The sequence below is a fragment of the Diadema antillarum genome, unplaced genomic scaffold (assembly GCF_040938485.1).
Source record: "Diadema antillarum isolate AM-2024a unplaced genomic scaffold, OU_Dant_1.0 seq00000620_RagTag, whole genome shotgun sequence".
Lineage (NCBI taxonomy): Eukaryota > Metazoa > Echinodermata > Echinoidea > Diadematoida > Diadematidae > Diadema > Diadema antillarum.
Window position 1 is genome coordinate 660,469 of NW_027271543.1, and position 25,921 is coordinate 686,389.

Sequence of the window (25,921 nt, forward strand, 5' to 3'; positions counted from 1 at the left end):
GCACATCATACACAACACATACACACACACACGTAGTGACACACACACACAGAGGTAGCTCTTTGCTGGCAGCATCTGGCGTCCGCACCGTACCGCGCGCTGGCACGTACAGAGTCGCATCACTCGCGGATTAATCTTTTACGCGGGACGTTATTTTTCCAACCAAAATAAAACTAAAAAAGTCCTCTCAAAATTCTAAATTTTCTGAATATTATGTGATGTATCAAAAAATCGTTCACTAGAACATTTTTTTCTAATAATTCTTAAACAAATTAGAACATAAAATCCATCATAAGAGAGCGATATGACGCAATTTTAAAGCTTTGACAGCACTGCATTTGCGTGGACATAAGAGGGAATACCCTTACGTGACATCATAATCTAGGGGTCTTGACTCAACGGGGAATAAGGCTTCGATATTTTGACGAAATTTGAACGCATATTCCTCAAAAACCAACCTTTTTAGGGGTTTGAAAGATGTGAGATAGGAAAGTATGGTTAATAAGCCTTTCAAAAACACAAACAGTCCAGTTTTTGGCGATCGGCTTCTTATGTGAACTTTAACATATGTCAGTAACAAGTCGAAGAAATGTGCACTTAATTCAAAAAGTAAAATTTTGTAAAATTCTCTTTTTATTTTCTTTATATGGTTGTACGCATATGACATCATACACTATAGTAGTCTTCTCATCCAGCAGTGACTACGCAGATACTTTAAAAATTCATAACTTTTGAACGGATTGTCCGATTTTCCCCAAACTCTCACTGATGTGTTCTACTAATATAGCTGCATTTACTCAACCCACATGTTTATGAAGGTGAATTTGTCCTTTAAGAAAATAGAATCTTTGAAAAGAAGGCAATCCAGGGCTTTAGTAGCCTTTAAACAAGGCGACTCGCTCTGCGTGCCCCCGTATAGCGCGTTTACCCCACAAACCTGTTGGCCGGCGAGTGGAGCGAGCCGCCTTTATCCACTCGTTCAGGGATGTGTACTTTTGTCGTTGTTGTTGCTTTATATTCTTTGACAAATTTGCGTACAAATTTGACGCAGAAAATACACACGGCACCAAGGCAAGCCTCGTTAATATTAAGTAGAATAAGAATAGTTACTACTTAATATTAACGAGGCTTGCCTTGGTGCCGTGTGTATTTTCTGCGTCAAATTTGTACGCAAATTTGTCAAAGAATATAAAGCAACAACAACGACAAAAGTACACATCCCTGAACGAGTGGATAAAGGCGGCTCGCTCCACTCGCCGGCCAACAGGTTTGTGGGGTAAACGCGCTATACGGGGGCACGCAGAGCGAGTCGCCTTGTTTAAAGGCTAGGGCTTTAGGGGCCACACACTCAACCTTACAATGCCACTCAATGATATTTTAGGTTACAAAAATGTATTCTGACATGTTTCAGCTTCCTAGCAATGCCACTGCCAACCAACTTCTGCCATCAATAAAGAAATAATTGCCATAAATATTGGCGGATGCCAACATAAATTGCACAGTTGCCAATTTGCTACTCATTTGCTACTCGCTTGCTACTTCCCAATATGAATGCACGGATGCCTAGCATAATAAATACACATTATCTGCTGAAATTTGAATTGCCAACAATTGTCCACTCTCTGATGGAAAGCTGGCATCTAAATGTTTATGGGCCCTGTTGCCAGAAACTCGCACCCGGGAAACTGTGCATTGACGCAACTAAAAAAACAAACAAAACAAACAAACAAACAAACAAACAAACAAACAAACAAACAAATATAATGATCAAATACAACTCCCTTAAACCTTATCAAGTCCTTTGCTGAAATGATTTGCGTTTGATTTCGAACACAAATACAGTTGTATAAAATGTAATTTTGATGAATAACATGCTGCATTGCATTTGACTCTGATCAAATGCAAAGTGCGGGCGACACTCGTGTTGGATGTGAAGTTGCTTATTAATCGCAAGTTGAGTTCTAGCAATGGTGTGTCGTAATGACATCACAGAGAAGCTGAAACATGTGACTGAGCTGTGAGAATACACTGCTCAAATTGCTGACTGCTGCAGTAACCAAAAGGGAGAAAAATATCAATTAGAACTTACAGAAGTTTTCTAGATCTAGAAGTAGAACAAGTCTAATTGAAGTTGAATCAGAGTCATTTTGAGGTCACAACTGTGTGTGGCCCCTAAACCCCTGGACTGCCGAAAGAAGAAAACAGCAGAAAAGGGATGCCTACTCAAACAAAATCGCTAACCCATTACTTTTAGTCCCATTACATTAGGAAATTGGTACTGTGGCCAGGCATCGGCCTATGTAATCACACGGGTGCACGGTCCCACACGTTCACTTTCGGGTTATGCCTGTGTAGTGCAGATAGCTGATTCAGCTATTTTTTAGCGACTACAACAGTTGTAGATTCAATATTAGTGTGTAGACTGCATAACCCAAACATCATGTGACAGAAAATGGTAAAAATTTGCTATATCTGAAACTGCCAAGCCGATTTTTGTGGTGCTGTTATAAGTTCTTTCCTTACCCAAGCCATACTGACTGTCGCTCGCGATCGCTCACGTGTTTTACACATTGGCAACTTGTGCTGTACTCGCGATCGCAGAATGAGTTACCGAAATATCATCCAGCATCCTCGCCGAAGCGCCGGGGCAGAGTCGAGATCGAGCGACAAGCTCCCGCAGCTCCTAAACCTTATTTAGAGTAACGGTAAAAACACCCCTATGATAACCTCATAGGCGCAATGATTACAGCCACAACTTTGCGGTAACATTGTAATAACCTTGCACTTAATGCCTAGCTCAACTAAAAAGAGATAAAAGCGACTCAGGCTAGTCACTCACCTGCTGGTGATGACAATGTTGACGCCATTCGTTCCCTCGTTGTTCAATACGTATACGTGTAGTTTAGACGGTACGTACGTAATCAACGCATGTACGTTGTTGCGTTGCGAACAGTCTTATTTGGCGACCCTGTGATGATACGGTACTTCTCTAGAAACTCATCATGAATATCTTTAAAAGTTAAAATCCCTGTCATAGAAGCAAAATGATAATAATACTAGTCTTAAACAAGACAATTTGACAATCGAAACAAAATCAGCGAAGTTTTTCTCACGAATGACCTGTGACTTATTGTGTCAATTTTGTCACAACAAGAATATCACAATCTAATTGTCTGCAATTAAAGACTAACAACTAGAAAATGAATGGTTCAATGGCATTTGCTCCTGCGACGAGGTGCCCCCATACCATGCGCGTTTACATAAGCTAAATATAAATTCTATCCACAAATATAAATTCTATCCACAAACATAACCTAAAACCCTATCACAACCGTAACCCTAACCCTAATTAGTCCTCGGAGAAAATAAGATCGGAGTAATACTGTCGCAAGAGCAAAGCATTTAATGTCGTGTCACCTCTCGAAAGAGAGGGGGGAAAATGTATCCTCATTATAAACACGTTTCTCAGACATCAACATAGTTTCACATAATTTCCACAAAAACATTCACATAATGTCAGCAATTGCATATGCCATCTTTAATCCAGGAACATTATGTGCATGTAGCAGTTTACAAAGTTGTCATATATGCCCTATATATGTTTTTGCATGAAATGTGGTAAGGAATGTAGATAAGCACAGCATAATGTTAAATACACTGAACTTATAACTTATAATGTATGTGTTACTTTACATTATCGTGGATGGATGTTGTAAACACAACACCGTATGATTTATGTGGACACTTAATAAATGAAATGAAATGAAATGAAATATTGAACAAAGGTTTAATTTCATTTAAATATCCTATTTAAGAGAGATCATGAAGGTTGTTTGTACTTACATGTTGTGCCAAAAGTGATGAAAAAGAGTGTAGAACAAACGTGAATTTCAGTGATCACGATTTTGAACTACAAGTGAATGGTGAATCTAAACTTGCCGTTTCCAATCTCACGATTATGTAATTTTGTATGTTTTAAACTAGCATTTCAAGCGACTTTTAGTTCACGTGATTTCAACTTTGCGCTTGATTTTCACTGAATGGAGTTGTGGGGGAAAAACAAAGTACTCAGTATTTAAAGGACAAGTCCACCTTCATATTATACATAAGGATTGAGAGAATGCAACCATATTAGTAGAACACATCAGTGAAAGTTTGAGGAAAATTGGACAATCCGTTCAAAAGTTACGAATATTTTAAGTATCTGCGCAGTCACTGCTGGAAGAGAAGACTACTACATTGTATGATGTCACATGCGTACAACTCTATAAGGAAAATAAAAAGAGAATTTCACAAAACTTTACTTTTTGAATAAAGTGCACATTTCTTCGACTTGCTACTGACGTATGTTAAGGGTAATATTATTCCCCCTGCCTTCTGAAAGAGAGAAGTCGAGTGTTCTTTTGTTATGCGAGAAAAATGGAAATACAGTAAACCTCGCATGAGTCGAAGCTCTCGGGACTGACAAAAATGCGTCGACTTTTAAGTGAACTTCGACTCTCGCGAGAGTCGATTTTTTTCGACTCACAGTTATGTACATGTATTATAGTACATTTGCATGCATGTGTGTGTGTGTGTGCGTGCCCGTGTGTGTTGGTATTCAAATTTGTCTGTTCTTGAAGATAATGTTCTTATTTTGTTCTAAATTGAACATGGAATTTGCATCAATACTAGTGTAGTTAAACGTAGTTCTAAGAATGTCTGCGCTAATGTGGCAATGTGCATGTGCTTTGAATTGTCTATGGTGCAACATAGGTAGCCATCTCTGTCAACCTACCATGAGACAAACACTCTCCCAGGCCCATCCCACCTCCATTGAACAAAACTATACAGCCAGCCGGGCACACACAAACAAGCTCCGCCCACTTGGCCTGTCACTAAAATATTAAAGCAGCAATTGGTTGACCAAGGAGTTCTGGCTTGACATGGATAAAGTATGGATGTGAAGTGTGTATGGATAAAGTATGGATCGATGTGCTGTGTATATACATGTATACATGTGTATGTATTTGACATGCGTGCGGAGCGGTACGGTGAGTGTGCATGCTTACCTGCAGCAGGTCAGGGATGGGGTTCTGCGACTGCCGATTTTTTATTCTCCTCTAAATGTAATGAGAATGCCAGAGAAATCTTCTTCGGCTCAAGTGATGTAAACTACGTGTATTTTGTACAAAAGGGACTGAATGTTTTACTTCGACACAGCCGAAATTCGACTCTCGTACTTCGGCTTATCCAAATATTTCTTAGAGAAAATACATAGGGAAAAATCGGGACTTTTTATTTTGCTTCGAGTTAAGTGATTTTCGACTCACTCGACGTCGACTTATCCGAGGTTTACTGTATGTTGAATTTTCTTTATTCTTTCTTTATATCGTTGTACTCATGTGACATCACATGCTATAGTAGTCTTTTCATCCAGCCGTGACTGAACAGAAACTTCAAGATTTCATAACTTTTGAACGGATTGTCCGATTTTCCCCAAATCTTCACTGATGTGTTCTACTAATATTGCTGCATTCACTCAACCCACATGTCAATGAAGGTGAACTTGTCCTTTAAAAGACTTTGGCACTTTCGGCACTATTGAATTAATCAATATTGTCCAAAGAAGTAATAACTGCAATTGTGAGTACAAAATATGAAAATTTTAAGGTAGGAATAAGTAAAATCACTGCGTTTTCATCAATCGTATTAGAAAGCATAAGGATGAGTGTTTTCAGTGAAGTGCTGTATAGAGTTCAGGTGATAGTGTCTTGCATGTTGTCATCAGGGTGAAAGGGTGAACGGGAGTAAATTACTCGATTTTTTAATCACTAATACGTCTTACAAACAGCAAGAATACAGCGGACCAATAAGAAGGAATGATCCCTGCGGGTATATCACTACAAGTACGTTATAGGAATTGCCTTCTGATTTTGCAGTTAATTTCTGAACCAATTAAACCTATTATTTCATACCGTATAGTATGAATGTTATGAATATCAAAATTAATTAATCAATCAAATTAAAGGCTTTTAAAAGACCACAACTGTATTAAGAAAAGAAATATCAATGGTCTGAGTAATTTAGTTTAAAGATCTTAAGATGACACGGACAGAATGTAAATTATCTTTCTAATACTGAGATTCACAGTGTTTTTCACCAAAACAAAATACTAAATAAATATACGAGAAGAAGCTACCATTTTCAATATTTTTAGATTACTGATTGATTGATTGATTAATGGATGGATGGATGGATTGATTGATTACTTTTATTGTCCGCAATGGAAATTCTTGTAAATTCGATGTTCGGATGATAAACCATTGTACACGTTTACATAGAATACATTACAAGATGAAGTACACCAGTTCACCTAATATAGGGAGGAATGAGACAAGTCTGTGATTTGTTAGTTCTTCAGTTCATTGAAAGTTGCCATTAAAGGGAAATTCAACTTATACCCTGACATAACGCGGACTCAGTGTATAACAGAAAGTCGTTAATGAAAGTCGAATGAAATCATAAAGGCCTACTATCCGTTCCAAAGTAATTAGTTATGCAATGTGGTTAAATCTTATATGCGGTTTGGTTTCATTTGTGAAGTCCATATAATGTCACAAGGAAACAAGAGGGGATCGATGCAATGAAAAATGTTTGTAAAGCGAGAATTCTGCGAAACTTAGTAATCATTTTTTTTAGATGGATCTAAATATTCCCTCGACTTGATAGGGAATGGCAATGTCATTCGCCCTGACTTCTGAAGGGAGTATAATAAATGGGCTCTTTTAAGTATTAGTAGGTTTTCGATAAGAAAAAAAAAATTGTGGTCAAGGCCAGGGGGCACCCGGATTTGAACCGGGGACCTCTCGATCTGCAGTCGAATGCTCTACCACTGAGCTATACCCCCGTCACAGTTTTGGCGGGAGCTATTCCAAATAAGATTTTTACGCATATTGAATAAATACATCATATGCTGAATTGGAGTGCGAGAATACTTTTGTGCTGTAGTGGTACTGTGTTTACTCATAACACAGCACTATATGAGAGATTCAGAGTCAATCAATCCTATTCACGGCTGGGACGCACGAGAAAACATCTGTGGGACAGTTGCCACGTATCAAGTCGTCATTTCCTACAAAAACAGTTATAGCGCCATCTACATGCCAACCTAGTTTGATGATGATGATCTTTGTTGCTCTCCAAAAGTTAATTATTCATGGATAGTTATTTTCCCCTTTTACTTACTTTTTCATATTCTTCTTCTTCTGAAAAAGAAGAAGATGATCGATGAAAATCATTGATGACTGTGCTAAGTTATTTTTTGAAAGAAATCCTTCAGGTGAGAAATAATGACAAGAGGAATCTTTACAAAATACCAATCCAGTTTGCGGAGCGTTTCCCAGTCATGCCAGTCATCGCGGTATACCATGGAATGTCAAAATGTTGTCCCAATCACCCTATTATTATGTTGTCGGTCACAAATTCACAAATGTTGTGCGAGAATTTTAGACTGTGTTCTTAATGGTTAACAGTTCTCATTTCATCGTGTTGGTTTTTATTTTTCGAACAGTCTTAACGTTTACGTAATCACTTATATTTGCCATTTTTATGTGTGAGATGTGACAATCAGCAGGCAGCAATTATTCTTTCACCATTGGACGTGGTGAACATAATATGAAACTAGATTTTAGATTTTAGATCGCTAACATGCTAACACGGTGGGACTTGAATGTTAATGCGGTATGTTGATATGGGTACAAACAGAAAATCAGAGCTGCTCTATACTCCGAGTCTTTATACACACGGCACTGCTCCGAGAAGCGCAAAAGCGCCATCTGCCCCTCGTTCAGTTTATTTTCTCTGTATACCGTGTGGTGTATTCCACAGATTTTTTTTGTTCTCCTCATCGGACAAGAGTCTGAAGCAAAGTTGTTGTTTTTTCTTCTTTTTCTTCCGACAACCCACTGAATCCTACTCATATGTTGGTCGGCCATCAAGTTAGTGTCAGACATGCCTCGCAGGATCTCTGTTTACTTGTAAACATTAACATGAGACAATCTATCATCAATTCATAGAAATACATGTATTTGAGAATGAATGGGTAATCATTCTTATCGAATTGAAGGGGCCATTGTATTGCTAATCGTTGTTTCTATATAATAGTGGTACCCTTAAGTAACGTTATTGTCTCTTCTCTCGCTTTCCTTTACTTAATGTGGGGGTATCTGCAATTATGTGTTGATAATGAATAACATGATAATGACTATTGTTATTTATGTACAGCCTATGTGTGTACAGGTGTGTGTGTTGATACATAAAATACTATGACACAGACGACTCCAAGATTTGAATCGGTGACCGCTCGATCTGCAGTAGAATGCTCTTCCACTGAGCTATACCCCGATAACCATTCTTTTCAGAAATGCTCCAGCAAAACATACAGAAAACAGTGTTTGCAGCAGCTGCTGTCGCCATAATTCTGGATGTCGATCACGACTTTTCCCCCTAACTGAGTCCTGATGAATGCGATGAATGGGTATGAATATCGGTCTGCATTTTTCATGTGTACCTTATTCTGAAAGGCTTTTATGTTATTTGCATTAGCTCAACAACAAAGGATTCAACTGCGCCAAACCAAAGTCATGTTTGGGCTACGGTGTTGGCGGTGAAGGTCCACTAGATTTGGTAACCGCATGAATGCTATACAATTTGCTGTTACCCTGATTATGCGCACCAGCCAATCTATTATCAATGTCTTTATTTCTTTTTCCACCTAATACGGCAAATCAGATACACCAGTCACTCTCTTGTAATGAATACATCGCAGTATAGTTTAATGAATGCTGTCGAAGATTTCTAAAAGGATAAAAATGCGAAAAAACAAACATGCCCAAACAGTTCATTTCTTCTTTTGTTTCGTTTTGTTTTGGTTTTTTTTTTGGGGGGGGGGGGTTCAACTTACTGCTTTCCTTTGCTATTAAGAAGCTGACAGTATACAGCTCCTTCTTTCTGCAACAATCAACAAGACTTCTGTTTTATAAGAAGCATTCCTTGAACTTGTAGAGTCATGAAACACAAGTTTCTATTCTGTGTAATTGCAATAATATACGCAGTTCTCTTCAATCTAAAATACCATTCAAAGTGGAATCAAGCAAAGTCAAAACAAAGATAATAAAACTGTAAAGAGTCATGCCTTTACTTTACCTTCTATCACCAGGTAGTCGGTCAATAAGGCTGGAACTGGAGATACCTAAAGTTTTTTTTGTCAAGGGACATCATTGAAACTTCATTGCTTTTAATCCACAAAAAGTGGAACAGATGCAAGGGCCTTTCTTCCTGTGCGGACAGACGCTCTGTTCCTTTTTACTATTGCCCCACCCACACAAATAGTTTTGTGAGAAATCTAATGAATGTGGCCGCTACCTCCCTGTGTTTCTCAAGTAGAAGTATGCAAGTTGCTTCCTGGAATGTTATTGTTCTGCGAGGTATCTCATGTGTGTATTATCATATGAAAAGTTTGGGGAAACCCGCAAAAGTTTGTGTGTATGCGTGTGTGCGTGCGTGCATTTGTGTGTGCATGTGTCTATCTGTCTGTCGGTTTGTTTGTGTGTGCTAAGTTCTTCCATAATACCTGTATCGCTCTTGGAGTCTATAGTTTAAGCAAGCTCGACTGATTATAATGTGTGTCCAAAGGTCATTAGGGACGCGTATATGGCGCGCCATTTGCCCAATAATTCCGATAAACTAAATTTATCGCTGAAAAAACTTTATCAGTCGATAAACTCAGTTTTTAGAGAGAAACTCTGCTTATCGAGTGAAAAGCTAAGTTTATCGCGATAAACCTAGTTTTTCGCTTGATATAACACGTTTTTGCTCGATAAACCGAGTTTTTCGATAAACTTAGTTTATGGAAAAACTAAGTTTCTATAAACTTAGTGTGAGGGTCACAGTAATATCAGCACTCATCCCCCCCCCCCCTTTACCTGTGATGATTACACTCGCTCGTTATAATGTATTTATATGTATGTTTATCTATTTGATTCTCTATCCACACATATCTATATGCAAGATATATCACAGTACTCTAGTTGGATGGTAGAGGTACATACACGGTGGTGTAAGGTCAGGAGGTAATTTACATAATCATGGGAAACACCCCCCCCCCCCATAAGTGGAATCTCCCTGTGAGGGGTAAAGCGTGTCCTAAAGTTATTCAGAAGGGGCACCTCCTTTGATCATTCTTGAGAAGGCGTCCAAGCAGGCAACGTCACTTTAATCAACCTGCTCCTGTGGCTGTAGCATAGTCCAGTCCCTCATCCTTTGTACAAAGGTAAGAACATCTGTATGATGTGTCTTTAATATTTTATATTTATTAACATAATAATTTATGTGGTGTTCATTATGAATTATTACACATGATAATTTGAGAGTGTTTGATTCTGCCAAAATAATGAATGGATGAGGTTTTATTCACAAATGAGTTGTTGGCGAAGACGGCATTTCAGTTGTCCATGAAGTGCATTAGCAACTAAGAATTTGTAGTTTTGTTTGTACCGTATATCTATGCTTTAGTGTTATTATTATGAAGTGATATTGGTAGGGAACATCACTTACAGCAAGCTTGATGAAGGACTGTAGATGTTTCTTATTTCATCCTTATGACTTTGAGAAGCGTGCTTGATACAGAGGGTACATAGAATATAGCACTGTGGTATATGGAGATAAAAGCTAAGCGTTCACACAGCCCGATGTACACTATAGTTGATTTTGGTAGGCACGCTGGAGGATTAAAAACAAAGGGGAATGAATTTGGCCCCAGTACAGGGGATGATACAATATGCTGGTAGGTGCCTCGGCTTACAAAAGGGTGACTGCCTATGCAGGGGATTAAAGCAGTGGCTACATTCAAAAGACTGTTCTTTTTATGTTTACTGCTTGGCAAACTTCCTCTCTCACTATTCTAAAGACTTGGGCTGATGTGTGCTACACTGTATGAGCTGTGCACCCCTATTGATGAAGATGTAGACAAGCTGGTCTTTGTTTCTATAATAAGAGTGAGGGAGGTAGCTAGCTAGATTTAGTTCAGGCAGGAAAGCCTCTACGCCCATTGACGCATGTACAATATATTTCAAGTTGCTAGATATAGGAAATAGAAATATATATCCCTTGTACATATGTATCTATCTTTTGTATATAATTATGTCTATTACTGTGCTATCCTAGCGAAGGCAACTGATCAGTCCTTTGAGTATAGCTTTCAAACCGCTGTATGATGTATTATTTTATCGTTTAATATAGTTAGCACTGGTTTATTAGTAGAGTGAACGATGCTTGGGTCGAATAATTCGATTTGTTCATCATAAACACAAGCACATGTTTGATTTCATTCATAGATTCCTAACATGGGGAAAGATTTAAGAAAGTACATTCATTTGCATTGTCAATTTTAGAAGACACCAAGACTTCTGTCAAGTGGATGGACCCCAGCGCACTGCACATGCTGTAATGCCAGAGGTGAATAGTTTTTCTCAATATTGTGTCTCATAATCTTGTATGGTAATGAAATCAACAGGCGGAATATTACTATGACATAATAATTATTATGTTTTGCATTTTTGGAGTTTACTTTTCAGATGGCTTTGCCTCCTTGAATCAAATAATGTTGTTACTGTTGTTGATAGAAGATATAGAGTTTGCCTGTCATGGAAGTTCGATGATAACGTTTGACGATTAACGCTATTGAATTCGCGTGACGTATGTATTTGGTTGCAGGCGACAATCATGATATCATGCATTCCAAACTTTTACAAATGAACTGCGTATCAACCAGAGCTTGAATAATCAAAATATTACCAGTTTTCAATCAAGGCAATATACTTTGAAGTTCACATATTGAATGTAAATACACTTGTCAATCTTGTATGATTGGTTCATCCTTTGTATTATGTAGCTTCTGTGGGAAAGGGACACGGACTTGCTGTATTCTGCGTCGGACAGCATTGCGTTGTTTAAGTTTGCTTTTAACTTTTGTTATTCGTTGCTTTTGCGTTGCCTTTTTGGTAGTTTATTTCAGTGCTGCGTTTGCGTTGTTATTCGTTGCTTGTTGCGTTGCATTTTGTTATTTTTAAATGTTGCTCTGTTATTAGCCATTTTTAACCGTTTGCTTTAGGTTCGTTGCGTTGCTTTTAAGAGCTGTTGTTGCATTGCCTCTTGTTGCTTTTAGTGTTGTTTTGTTATTAGTTGTTTTTAATTTGTTATAAGTTGCTTTTCGTCGTTTTAAATTCGTTTGCTTTGTGTTCAGTCTAATGTTACAATTTTGGAGTTATTTGAGTTTTGGCTTAGTTTGAAATACTGCAACAAAGTGAAGTAATAAAGACACCTTTTTTTTGTAACGGAAATACAGAAAAAATATCTTCGAGCATTCCTTCTTTTCCCAGTCCTTATTAAATAGAACCAGGTGATTGATTTTGTCTAATTGAGTCTGAGCTATTGTAGGTCAACACTGACTGGACGTGTCCAGCCGGTCACACTTAGTTTATGGAAAAACTAAGTTTCTATAAACTTAGTTTATGGAAAAACTAAGTTTAACTATAAACTTTGTTTATCAAGCGAAAAAAACTAAGGTTATCGATGATCATTGTTATTTTAGCTTTTGCGAAAGGGGGCGCTAGTACGGAATTAGCTGTAGGATTAGGGCGTGTTTTCTTTGCATTATAATACATGGAAGATATTATCGTAACCATTATTTTTGTCTGTAACTACATCTCTGGTCTTAAAATAACCTTCCCCGGTGTGGGATATACTGGGGGTATGTATATTCATATTTCAAGAAAATACACTGTCAAATAACGGGCCCACTGCACATGAAATACATAATGATGTAATGATTGTAATTGATGGATTAGTATGCAAATTGTGATAATTCTAAGGGATTACGTGAAAGAGTGGGTAGATAAAGTCATTTGTTTTGGAGCTTTCATTTTTATTTCTTTATTAATTAGAAAAAATCGCACACAATTATTTTGGCTCAATATCCTTAGGATTTGGTATAGAGTAACGCAGTGACGATTTATTTATGTGCAGTGGACTCTTGATAATACCAAGGTCCTATATGTATTGCAACCAACGGTACATGTAAAGACATGAGTGTTACCACATGTCACCACTAAAATATAGCAAAATGTTTAATACGTGTTGTTGCTGATTAAATATGAAATCATGCGCAATGAATAAGGGTGGGTCGTGTCTTGCAAATGTCAGTACATGCAAGATGTGGTACACTACAGGCAGAGTATTTTTTTTTTGTTATGTATCAATAGCCACATTAACGTAGATTACGGTTTAAACATATGTAAGTAAAGACGAGGGGGGAGGGGTGTCATTGATGAAAGGTGTCGTGGAAGATACACTTGTAACCAACTGTTTGAATATTAAGAAGTCACTCGTGTCAAAATCAGATGGCCCAATCGCTAACATGGGGTGTGGCTAGCAATGTGGATCATTAGCACTGCTTTAGGTTGGGTCATGTCTCGTTATTAGTAATGTACGAGGAGAAGAAATGTATGCAAAAATGTACAGCACTGGATTGTAGGTTAAGAATTTTTTTTTGTCACGCGACAAAGTTGTTATTTAAGGCATACAAAACGTATATTGCCAGACACTTTATGTCATGCAACACAGGCCCGCATTAATAGGATACAATAGTTATAGAATCTTCTGACATTGGGATACTTACACAACAGAATGAGCGGTTTCTGGGCATGCAAGGAATTGTTTGATTAGTCGTTTTTATGTCGAGTGTAGTTTATGAATTTGCGTTTAGGAAATGCACCTTGGAATTGACAAGTCACTGTGTGGGGCGTGGCTACTGTTAAGATTATGCGCGATGAGTAAGGTGCGGGTCACGCCGTGCCAAGAGTCAATAAGAAGGAAAGAGCCAGGTTCAAAATTGTGCTGCGAGGAACTGCATGGTGATGTATAACTTTGGATTTTCTGTGACTGTTTTCTACACACAATAGACAGGGAATTTTATGTTAGGCCTTTGTGTAATGTGCCATGAAAGAAACACCCGTAGTCGTGGCTAGCCAGCTACCTTCTCAGCTTTAAGTTACATTAATGATACTATGTACCATAAAAATTATCTTTCACCTCGTGCGAAATCTCGTACCATTGCACTCGTGACCATTCACTATTTGTATATTAATTTTATGGAATTTTATCAATGAAAGTGAGTGAGAAGGGGAGAGCTCACAGCAATTCCTCTTGTAAGAACAAGGGGTATTGTACTCGTTCTTTTTTGTATATATTTTTGTTCTTGTCAGTGTTTTTGTATGTTTAAGTGAAAGGTGATGGAATATAAAAAGAGTAGGAAATCAGATACATTAAATTTAGTTTCTTTAAATGTTAAGGGTCTTAGAGAAGTTACCAAAAGAAATGCTATAGTTAAATGGAGTATGGAGAGAGGAGATATAATTTTTCTTCAGGAAACATTTAGTACAATTGACGTAGAGGACCAGTGGAAGAGGGAGTGGAGCGGGCACTGTTTTTTTAGTCATGGGAGTAACCGGGAATCTGTGTCCTCATATCAAATAAATTGAAGTTGAAGGTATTGAAGCATGAGGGTGACTCAGAAGGGAGATACATATTATTGGAAATTGAAGTATCCAATACAAGTTACATTTTATGCAATGTTTATTTTCCGGTTCGAGAAAAACAGCAAGAGCAAATTGATTTTTTAATTAAGTTAAGTGATCACCTCAACAATTTTAATGTAAATAACTTCCTTATGATTATTGGTGGGGACTTTAATATGATTCGAAATTTTGATTTTGATATTTCGAGTAAAAGGAGTGCTATAGGTCTTCAGTTTAATTTAGAAACTGAACATTTTCTTGGAACCTTCGATGCGTTAGACATATGGAGGAAAAGAAATCCAGATAAGATCCAATTTACATATAAGCAGAAGAACCCTTTAATACAAAGTAGGTTAGATTATTGGATAATTTCTAATCAACTGGAGAAGCAGATTTCAGAGTGTAATATTTTCTCATCAATTGCCCCTGATCACTCGGCTATTCATTTAGGATTGCTTTTAAATCATAACATTTTAAAGAATATAGGACCATCTTATTGGAAGTTTAATAATAGTTTTTGTTTAAATAAAGAATATGTGTATTTCCTGAGAGCAGAAATTAAATCTATAATAAAGCAAGGAAAGAAGGAGTTTACAGATGTTAGAGTCCTTTGGGATTTTGTTAAAATGAAAATTCGTGAAATAACAAAGAAATATTCGAAAGGAAAGGCCCAAGAAATACAGGAAAAAATAAGGAAATTACAGAAATTTTTTTGATTTAGAACAATTGTTAATCATTTCCAAAGATAATGACATTTTACATCAATAAGAGTTGAAAAGAAATGAGATGAAGGGATTATATGATCAGAAAGTAGCGGGGTTAAAAGTGAGATCTCGAGCTAAGTGGTTTGAGGAAAGTGAAATTAATGAAAATTATTTTAAACAATTATTAGCATCTAACCAGAGGAAAACATTTATAGATAAATTAAAATCAGAAGATAGTGTAGAAATCTCTAATCCAAAGCAGATTCTGAGAGAAATTGAAAAATTTTATCAAAATTTGTGTACTCAATGTGAGATAATAGACAATAAAGGGGATTTTTTTTATTAATATGCCCCATTTGAATATAGGTGAAGCTAGTGAAAAATCATGTGATGAGAAAATTACAATGGGTGAATGTATTTCGATCTTAAATAAAATGCCTTTGAATAAATCACCAGGAAATGACGGATTAACAGTTGAATTTTATCTGATATATGAAACTTTGTTTTAGAATCCTTTAATGCATCTTTTGAGAGAGGGGAATTATCGAACTCACAAAGACAGGGCGTAATAACAGTAATTTAAAAAGAAGATAAAGATCCTTTATATATTCGCAATTACCGACCAATCACCCTTCTCAATGTAGACTACAAACTTTTATCTAAAGTATTAGCTAAAAAGAATAAAATTGGCATTAGGAGAAGCGATACACGTAGATCAAGTTGGGTTTTTACCTGAGAGGAATATTGGAGAGGCCGTAAGGATTATTGATGATATTATGTTTTATACGCAGGTATACAATGTGCAGGGCTATTTAGTTACAGTCGATTTTGAGAAAGCTTTTGACACCGTCTCATACTCTTACATGAAATTATTAATGACAAAATATGGCTTTGGTCCATATTTTTGTAGATGGATAGAAGTATTATACAATAATGCAATTAGTTGTGTTATGAATGGAGGCTTCTCCACGGGATACTTACAAATAGGCAGGGGAGTAAGGCAAGGGGATCCCTTGTCTCCATACCTTTTTTTGTTGATTATAGAAACATTAGCATTGTTTATTCGGAATGAAAAAGATTTAAAGGGTATTTTGATTGGTGATATGGAGACAAAGATAGTAATGTATGCAGACGATTGTTCAATTTTTGTGAAAGAAAAACGTGATATAGAAAGATTAGATAATATATTGGATTCTTTTTATTACATATCAGGATTAAAAATAAACAGGGACAAGACATATATTATGAAACTGGGGTCTTCTAGTCAGATTAATGATAACCTGACTGGAATAACGCTGGGCAAATTGGTTCAAACAGTTAAAGTGTTAGGAATATATTTTTCTTTAGATATTAATGTTAAAGAAGAAATGAATTATAAAGAAATTTTGAGTAAAATAAAAAGATTGTTGGGATGGTGGAAGCAAAGGGATTTGACCCTCTTTGGGAAAATTCAACTGGTTAAAGTATTTGCTATATCTAAATTATTATACGTTTCTTCAATAATGTCAGTACCTCGATGGGTTTTCAGAGAGGTGGAAACGATTTGTTTTAATTTTATTTGGAATGGTCGTGACAAAATAAAGAAAAATTTATTGTATATGAATTATGATAATGGGGGAATGAAAATGATGAATTTTAGGTATATGGTGTATGCCCAGCGCGTAATGTGGATTAAGAGACTTTTTAGAGGTGATAAGAATATGAAGTGGAAACAGTTTATTGAATATGTATTTAAGAAAGTGGGAGGGAGATTAATTTTTTATTGTAATTATGATCCCCGGTTATTAAATATTAAAGTGCCGAATTTGTATTTAGAATTTTTAGATATTTGGAATTATTTGAAAGGAAAGAATGTTATTGTTAAAGAAAGGCATAATGAAAATCAAATAATTTTTAACAATACTTTTATTCCAGGTAGAAATTTCTCCTTTAATGAAATATTATCTAACGCTAATGTTTTTCAAGTTAAACACGTTATTGACGCTGGTGGAAAAATTAGATCAGGGGCGCATTTTATTAGAAAGGGTTTAAATGTAGACGATTTGATTTTTCTTTATGAATTGTATAATAAATTTCCAGCAGAGTGGAAGGTGGCGAGAATAGGTAATGCGAGGGATCATATTTTGAATGATAACCCTGCTGATGTTTTTGAAATTAGTCTTAACATTAACAAAAAAGTGTTCCCCTTAGTGTCAGTGACTTCAAAAGTGATTTACAATATTTCTATTGGTACAATTGAAGATTCTTTCCTTTCCAAACACCCAGAGGTATTAGCTTTAAACATCGATAGATCTGCGACTGCAGTTTGTTTCTCTATTCCTAGAATTTCAACACTAGACTGGAAGTTGAGAGATTTCCAGTATAAGCTCCTGCACAATGTTATTTTCTGTAATGATAAACTTCACCAGTTTGGAATAACACATTCAAATCTGTGCTCCTTTTGTAGGGAAGAGGTTGAAACATATTATCATATATTTTATGACTGTCCTCTAGTTTATCGAATATGGAACGAGGTAGGAAAAAAACTAAATTTCCTCAGTTTATTAATATGAATTGGCTGGATGTTTTACTTGGATTCAGGGAATATATCAAACTCAATGCCTTGTTGAATCATGTCTTAATTTTGATTAAGCATATGATTTATACTAATCATAAAATTGGAAGAGTTCCAACCTGTGAAGAAATATGTAGGGCAATCGCCACCTCAAAACGGTCTGAATATGAAAAAGCAACATTGAAGGATAAATTGACATTACACTACGCGAAATGGGAAAATTATACTTCATGAAATACCGGGTTTAACTATTGCATTTTGTTAAGATATATCTTTAGTATTTACCTCAGTTAATTTATTTAGAATAAATAGAATATTCTGTGTTTTCAGCTTTGCCCGCTCCACTTGTTTATTTTCTCTGATTCTTATTATCATTAAAACTTAATTAAATATTATCTGGTTATGAATCTCCACTTGCATAAGACCCAGAGAGACATCAGTCATTATGATGTTCATAATTGGTGAATAGAATATATCTTAAAGATTTTGTAAGTCCATCACCTCTCACGTTTTTTTTTTTGTATTTGTTTTAGATAAAATCTTTATTCAGACTGGTGACTGAATCATGTCAAATGTGTACAATTTATGTATGTTTTATCTATATTTTACACACAACTTTTGTTGTCCCTTAAACAGTGTATTATAGTTATATTTTGTGTCATTACAATGTAACAATTTCATTTGATTGATCTGAATAAAGGCTATAAAAAGCGTCACAAAAAAAAATCAGGACTTGGCAAGGGACGCGGACCTCAGCACGCACTAGCCGCAGACTAATTTTGCGAGTACAGTGAGTAGCACCCATTACCAGTTACTAGTCGCGACAGCAAACATCCTAAGTGAAAAATCTCTAAGCTCTGGGTCTGGCAGCTCCTCTGGCTGCTCACTTGTCTCTTCTGCGGCCATGACGAAACAATCGTTGAATGACGTCCGTTGCGTTATTCGATGCACGTGGTTATAAGTTGATAACTGCCGTAATGTAACTATCAGTGTCGTTTAACGCCTGGGGCTGGTAATACGGCATACGAGCAGTGGCAACGCTCACAGCCGTACGGCTCTGGCAACGCTAAGCTCAGAGCACCCACTAATGGCAAAGGATTATCGATAACTAAGTTTATCGCGATAGACTGAGTTTATCGCTGAAAAACTCTGTTTATATCAGTCGATAAACTAAGTTTATCGACTGAAAACTGAGTTTATCACGACAAACTTAGTTTTTCGCTCGATAAACAGAGTTTATCGATAAACTTTAATAGTTTATCGCTCGATAAACGGAGTTTCCCTCGAAAAACTTAGTTTATCGACCGATAAACTGAGTTTTTCGGCGATAAAATAAGTTCTTCGGAATTATTGGGCAAATGGCGCGCCATATGCGTACCTGGATCTGTGTTAATACGTCAGTCTAGCGTAACCTTCCGTAAGAGGTTCAGCAAAGACGTGAATGGAAAGGGACAGTCCCAAATTTACACGTGAATTGCCATTCACCGGTCGATGTGTTGATAACCACTCGTACTCATTCGGGGACATAAAAGAATAATTGTATGATATGTATAGGATGTAATCTACGTGAACTTATGCACACTTAATGACGGATATTATGTGTGTGTGTGTGTGTGTGTGTGTGTGTGTGTGTGTGTAAATAACAATAACAAGTATGATATGTGTACATATACTATAGGCCTACACATTGTGTATACACTCACGCATATATATATAGGCCTATATATATTTTTTTTCATGTATTTGTGTAAAAGATGTTTTTTTGTCTCATGCTTAAATGTTGTAACTCAGCAAGATAAAACGATGTAAACCACAAAATCCTAAAACACGATTCACACTATTTTGCCAACATAAGGAGAGCATAAAATATGTCCTATGAAGGGAGAGACAATTAAACTCTCTTTCATTCCGTCAGATTGATTTTGGACTTGAATCAATTACACGCGTCTAGATTTCATTTCATGCAGGCTGCGATTGATTAATCAAGTTGGTTTATGTAAGAGACCCTTGACTCCATGGTTGCTTTAATTCTGAATAGATTTGACTGGATTTGATTCTTGCATACTCATCATCCTGTCAATATTCTTTATCGTTGTCCATGGATCAAGTCAGACATGATCGCATTGTATTCATATATTTTGTGTGGACTATGAACATAGTTCTGAATTTGTAGGTGCTGGCGTATATTTACCAAGACTCAATGTTCCATACCCTGGACCTTGCCATAGTGTGGATAATAATAGAGATCCAAAGAACGCACGCTTCGCATGAGAGATCGTGTGCCGGGATTACATCCATTGTTATGGCCTTCAATGAAGCTGTATACCCTAATGCTGTAGGCAGTAGACCCTAGATGTGGGCTGCTTTTCAGTGCTAGCGAGGAATGAAGGGACTTTGAACTGCCCTGATTGTCATTCCATGTGTAGGGTCTACCAACAGTCGCGAGAATCTGTGACACTGGCCTATAGAGAGTTATCATGCCTGCACTCAAATCCAGGATATTTTCACCAACAAAGATAACATTTATGTTGCCATATCACTTGAAAGTCTTCGACTGCTGTCCAGGACTGCCTATACTCGCGGGAACTGTCTGTTATCGTGAGTTCAATTCTCCGGAATTGTTCGGCAAGTGCGGCGTTCGGGATTCGACAAAATGATCAGTATAAACAGTACGCTCTTCTGCGCTTGTCTCCAACTTTGATGTGATGTAGTGTGAGCGGCAAGATTGACGACGATTAACATGAAATTTTGAGTGTGAGTTTCAGCACTTTTTGTTAACGTTGCTGATGTTTATTCCACAAATCTCTTGTCCAGCCATTTGTACACGAATTATGGTCGTCACTTTCATCCAATAACAGCGACATGACTAAAATGGCCGACATGACAAGGGCAACCTCGTTTGTTGGAATGGCTTTTATTTTTCAAACATTGGCCTACCATTTCATTGAAGAACTTTGAAAAACATCATTCTGAAAGGAAGTTTTTGAAACCCAAGTTGGCTGCATATTTCTGTTTTACGAAAAAATACGATATTGAGCTGATTCCGCCATGGAATGTTCGTGTGAAGACTGAACGAGAGATTTGGCAGCCTTTCAGATACAGAAGGACGCAATGCGTCTGTTATTGGCACGGAACCAGCAAACCTGTTGCCCGCCTTTTGCCAACAGCATACATTGAAGAAAAAAAAGGAAAATGTCAGAGCCCCGTGCTGAAGATATCGTCGTGTGTACGATGAAGGAAAATTCCTACAACGACCGTACCAACAAACAGCCAAAGAGGTTGGGGATATCGGTTCCCGCAATCGCAGCAGCCTTTCTCGTTGTCGTTTTCATAATCGCGATCACTGCCGTCCTTGTCTCACTTTATCTCCGCCAAGCACAGCTGATAGCACGGGTTGAGACTTTGGAAAGAGAGCTGGTAAAGCTCAACGCTCCATGCGGCAATCGTCATGTAGAACAAACAGAACAGAGAGACCGGAAGTTCGGGTGGTTCAGCAAAGCCACAGGAGAGCGTCATGCAGATTTCCACCTTGGCAAACCTGCCAGTGTGGATGTATCGACCTCAAAGGTAATGACAATGGAAATTTCGATCTTGTGAAAATGTTTCGCATTGTCATATGACTTTATCAGAGACATTGTGACGTTCTCTTCATCAGATAGTAAAGTATAAAAAACAACAGAACAAAGATATGACGCACAAAGTCCAAATTCGGTCATAAAAGCATCCTGGCTGACGGACCGGGGTCATCCCACGAGACCACGACACCCACGAGTCATAAAGCCCATGAGTTGGACAGTAGGCATACAAGGCCCATGAGTTCGACACTATGACATAGATTTAAAAAAAAGGTTTGACATTACAGCGCAGGGCTTAATGTGTCGGTCTCGTGGGTTTTGTTTGCTTAGCGTCGAACTCATGGGCTGTGTGACTCGTGGGCTGTATAACTCGTAGGCTGTATGACTGGAGGGTCGTATGACTCGTGGGCTGTATGACTTTAATTGTGGGTGTCGGTCTCGTGACGTGCATCCGACCTACCGACGTAAAATAGTGTTTGAAGCATCGAATAACGCTCTTGGGCACCCTTCTTGGCTTTTTCTGTAACCTGACGCCATTTTCCACCTATGTCTGAAATCTCAACAATTCGCGAAACCTTTGCCTGCTTTCAGATCCAAAGTGCTCGGCGATGAATCATACTACTTTAGTTGTTTGTAACCAGGGCAAGTGTTTTTTTTTTTTTTCCAGATGCACTTTTTGACATCAGGGCGTACAAGCAGGTTTTACGCTCATTCGATCGAAATATTCTTAAAAATAAAGTGTTCTGATCATCTCTCAGATGCACCCACACGCCATCACAAGAAAATATAACACGTCTATGCTATAAGGCAATGGAAAAAATTCAAACGCCCAAACTTCTTATTATGAGTCTAAATTATTTTCAGTTATATCATTGGCCAGTTCTTTACACGCTTTCACTCTACAGAGCTGCATACAGACAACGGTGAGCAACTGGATTTTTCCATTAAATTTGTGTGGTACTAAAACTCTGTTTACATCAAAGAAACCACTTTTGAATGTTTTATTAAAGGAATTTACAGTGTTTAGATCTGAATTAAAAGTATGGTAATGCAGCCTGTTCAAAACGAATTTGAAAGCACCTGTTATCCAAGATACTAACTGGTCTTCTGCAGATCCACCCAATTCAGCACGCCAAGACGGATGGGACGGTTACGGCGTCTACTCGAGTTCTGTTGCCAGGGGACAGGGGCGGCTCTGACACGGTGAAAGAAGAGCTACCAGAGATACATAACAGAATCAAACGAGGACCTAAAGGTGGTGGAAAGAACAGGGGTCGATCGTCGTCGAATAAATCCAAGAGTACGTGGCCTTATTTTTGTTTTACAGTCGTAGCATATCGATGCCAGTATTTTTAGGTTATCTTTACTTTCAAATTGAAGAGATAGGTGTTATTACCACCGCCATTGCATTTAGAAAGTTCTCGAGGTATCGCCTAGGGCTTTAATTTTTGCTCCACGACATTCTTTGCCTTTGCTGAAGTCTCTCTTTTTTTTTGTCTCTCGTTTTGTTATTTTTCTGCTGACGTGCCAGCGCGCATTAAGTTTTTTTTTTTCCCATCAGATTTATTGATTATACTTCTTTTTATCCTTTTAGTTTTTCGTTCACTGTATCATTGTCTTGGTCGAAAAGTTGTCACTCTCACAATCTTTTACTGAACTTGGTCGTTTCTCTAGAAGGATCAAATAGATTCACTACAGCAGCTGATGATCGTGCATGCACCTTTTATTGAATAAAGACTTTTAACGACTTTTGTACTATTTCTATGGAAGAGACTGTGGTAGTATATATTTCTTTGTAAACTGGAATCTTAGATTTTCTGGGAAGAAGTCTAGATTTCAATCAACATGTTTACATTTTGTTTGCGTGATTGTTTGTTTGTTTATAGACAAAAGATTCGAAGAAATAAGAGGCGCACACTTTGAGGCCAACCTTAATAGAACCACCACCATCGGCGTAGGTGAGGGTACGAATCAATACCTTATTCAAGACTCTACCAGCACAATATGTCATATGTTTTGTTCACAATTCACTCCGTTATAAAGCTATTTCATGCATTTTCAACCTTACGAATGCTGGAATTTCTTATTCTTAAAGCCTGTCGATTCAGCGTCATGCGATGTGTATTTATGCAATAGCTTTATACTTTTTGTTCAGGGCACATCTATAGTATTACTCTGATATGGACAGAATCTAAGACATAATGAAGCTTATACCCAACAAAGTTGTTACTGTGAATATATTAACAGAGAATGAAACAAATCTGGACGTTGTTTTACGAATCGCTACTGCTATTTTTTATGGTTGATTTTAATCATAGATTTAAATGGCAATTTGACATATTTTCAGATAAAATCCCTAGTTTATAAGTATGATATCAACACACCACGTCTTAAATCGTCGACAGTATTTCATCATCTTCCTGCCATATTGATCTCAAGTCCAAATCCTTTGCTTTATCCAATGAAATGGGTTTTCTTGTCATACTAAAATCATGCAATACAGAATATATGATCAATATCATGTTTGAATGTAAGCACAGATGTGACGGGATCAAAGTAGTGATACAATTTATGTTGACTAGCTTCACGTCTGGAATTTGTCGAAATGCAGGCAATCAATGCATTCAAACATTGCATATTTCATTTAATTTGATCATACGATGATTATTCCTTCATGCAATTAAAAATGTATCCTAATGCTCTCATTAATCGTTGAGCCAAGGTATGATTAGAAATGCTGTGATCAATGCACGAATAAGATGTCACTACTATAAATGTTGGTAGGTTCCGTGTCTTGTGCTCGAAGCCAGTCCTTCTAAGCAAATAAAACGTGTAAATGGGAATACCTGGTACATTGTATTCAATAGTTTGCTCATCCAAATTTGACAGAATCATTGAAAACAGAACATTCTTGCTCAAGACGACGTCATACTTTTTGAAGAAAAATATGTCTTCGTTTCTCTCCCACCTCGCTCACTCACTGTTGGATAAAGCTGGCTGGTTACCACACTGGTCACTCTCTACGTCCATAGGGTACCACCAGAACCAATCCGCCGTCCTGGCAAACTTTCGACTACATGCAAGGGGTAACGTGACCGTGGCTGTGGCAGGGCTCTACTATGTTTATAGCCAGGTTAGTATGCTATATGCTGTAGGTAAATTAACCATCTTGTCTGGTAGACAAGTGCTCGCCATATGGAACACGCTTTGAGCCCTTGACAGTGAGACACAGATGCTTTACACAAGATCCTTCCCTTCCAACACTACTGCTGTAGAATACCGACTCCTCACGATCAACTGGTAGCGCGAAGTGAATGTATCCCACTTTCTATACGAACTTGGCATATTAAAGTCTGTAGGTATAGGTATAGGTATAGGTCATGTACGTAGTCTGCGTGGATTTCAGATTCTCAAAGAGGACTGGTTAAATGCCAATGACAACAACTGACTTTGTCGTTGGTCGTTATTGTGATGGTCACATAACGATGAAAATACATGTACCTTATTCACGCCCCGTAGCCATGATGTAGTGTCCTTTGGCGCGCTCATCCTCAATCCCTTACCAGTGTGATGAGACTATTAGTAATGTACTCATTGTGGACAAAGTTCATCACTAACTGCTGGCAGAACAGTTATAGAATATTTGCATTTTTTCTCTCCTAGATGATGTACTACGACCCTAATGAATACATTGGACATAGCATCATGGTCAACGGAGTGGAGCTTTTCACGTGCATCGCCCCTGTAGAGCAGCGCCAGAACAAGTACAAGACGTGCTTCATCGGCGGGCTCGTCTACGTACCCGAGAACTCCCAGATCGGCATCAAAATGTTGTACACCCCACGGCAGGTGTGTCTGTTTGAGGACACCAGCTACTTCGGCATGTTCCGAGTGAGCTGAGTAGAGCAGAGTGTCCAGCGGCAGTCAGCTGCATGTTGCAGTTGTTTTACACTCAATTAGGGCTGCACTGCTTCATAGGCATTTTTCGTCTGGATAGGAGGTGTGTGGCTCATGGCAGTTTGGGCCAGCCCATTGAAGGATAACGGAGTGTCTCATATGTTCAGAGATTATCATACAGCCATAACGCTGTGTACCTTTATGTTCGGATTTCATCGACAATGTTAATAAAAACTTTGGACACTGAGATCAGCCTTCCTGTTCTCCGTCACACCGGCGCGCCGCTTCGAAGAAAAGGCGCTGATAAGTAAGGAAGCTGCAGCCATGTGATACGAATATATTTCAGACCGTTGGTGAATCGTGTGTTGAAAGCTATGGCGAAAATTATGAGCAGTGATTGGTCGTTACTTATGGTTTTGTAGATCACCTTGATAGCTTTTATTTGCAGGAGATGCCAACGCAGGCGCCTATCTCCTTATTCCTCGAAGCCCGAAAGTGCACAAGAATCATTAGCTACACAGTGAAACATTTCTTAAAGTGATTCATTGTATTGTGTTAGCCAGAGTATAGACTGAT

At 37.7% G+C, this 25,921-nt stretch overlaps 1 protein-coding gene and 1 non-coding gene across 2 annotated transcripts; one reads left to right on the plus strand and one right to left on the minus strand.

Moving 5' to 3' along the window:
- Positions 1–6,817: 6,817 nt before the first annotated feature.
- Trnac-gca (transfer RNA cysteine (anticodon GCA)) lies at positions 6,818–6,889 on the minus strand. Its single transcript has one exon. It is a non-coding gene; the product is annotated as a tRNA-Cys (tRNA).
- Positions 6,890–21,065: 14,176 nt separating this feature from the next.
- On the plus strand, positions 21,066–25,505 carry LOC139736051 (uncharacterized). Its single transcript, XM_071646799.1, has 5 exons — positions 21,066–21,440; positions 22,562–22,748; positions 23,335–23,412; positions 24,442–24,581; positions 25,112–25,505. The coding sequence occupies exons 1-5, from the start codon at positions 21,066–21,068 to the stop codon at positions 25,346–25,348; spliced, it is 1,017 nt and encodes a 338-aa protein (XP_071502900.1). The 3' UTR covers positions 25,349–25,505.
- The last annotated feature ends 416 nt before the right edge of the window (positions 25,506–25,921 follow it).

Bases quoted from the DNA above. Each gene is read 5' to 3' on its own strand.
- LOC139736051 (XM_071646799.1), top strand. From the start codon at position 21,066: ATGTCAGAGCCCCGTGCTGAAGATATCGTCGTGTGTACGATGAAGGAA. The intron at 21,441-22,561 runs GTAATGACAATG...GGTCTTCTGCAG, and splicing joins TGGATGTATCGACCTCAAAG to ATCCACCCAATTCAGCACGC. The intron at 23,413-24,441 runs GTACGAATCAAT...TGTTGGATAAAG, and splicing joins CACCATCGGCGTAGGTGAGG to CTGGCTGGTTACCACACTGG.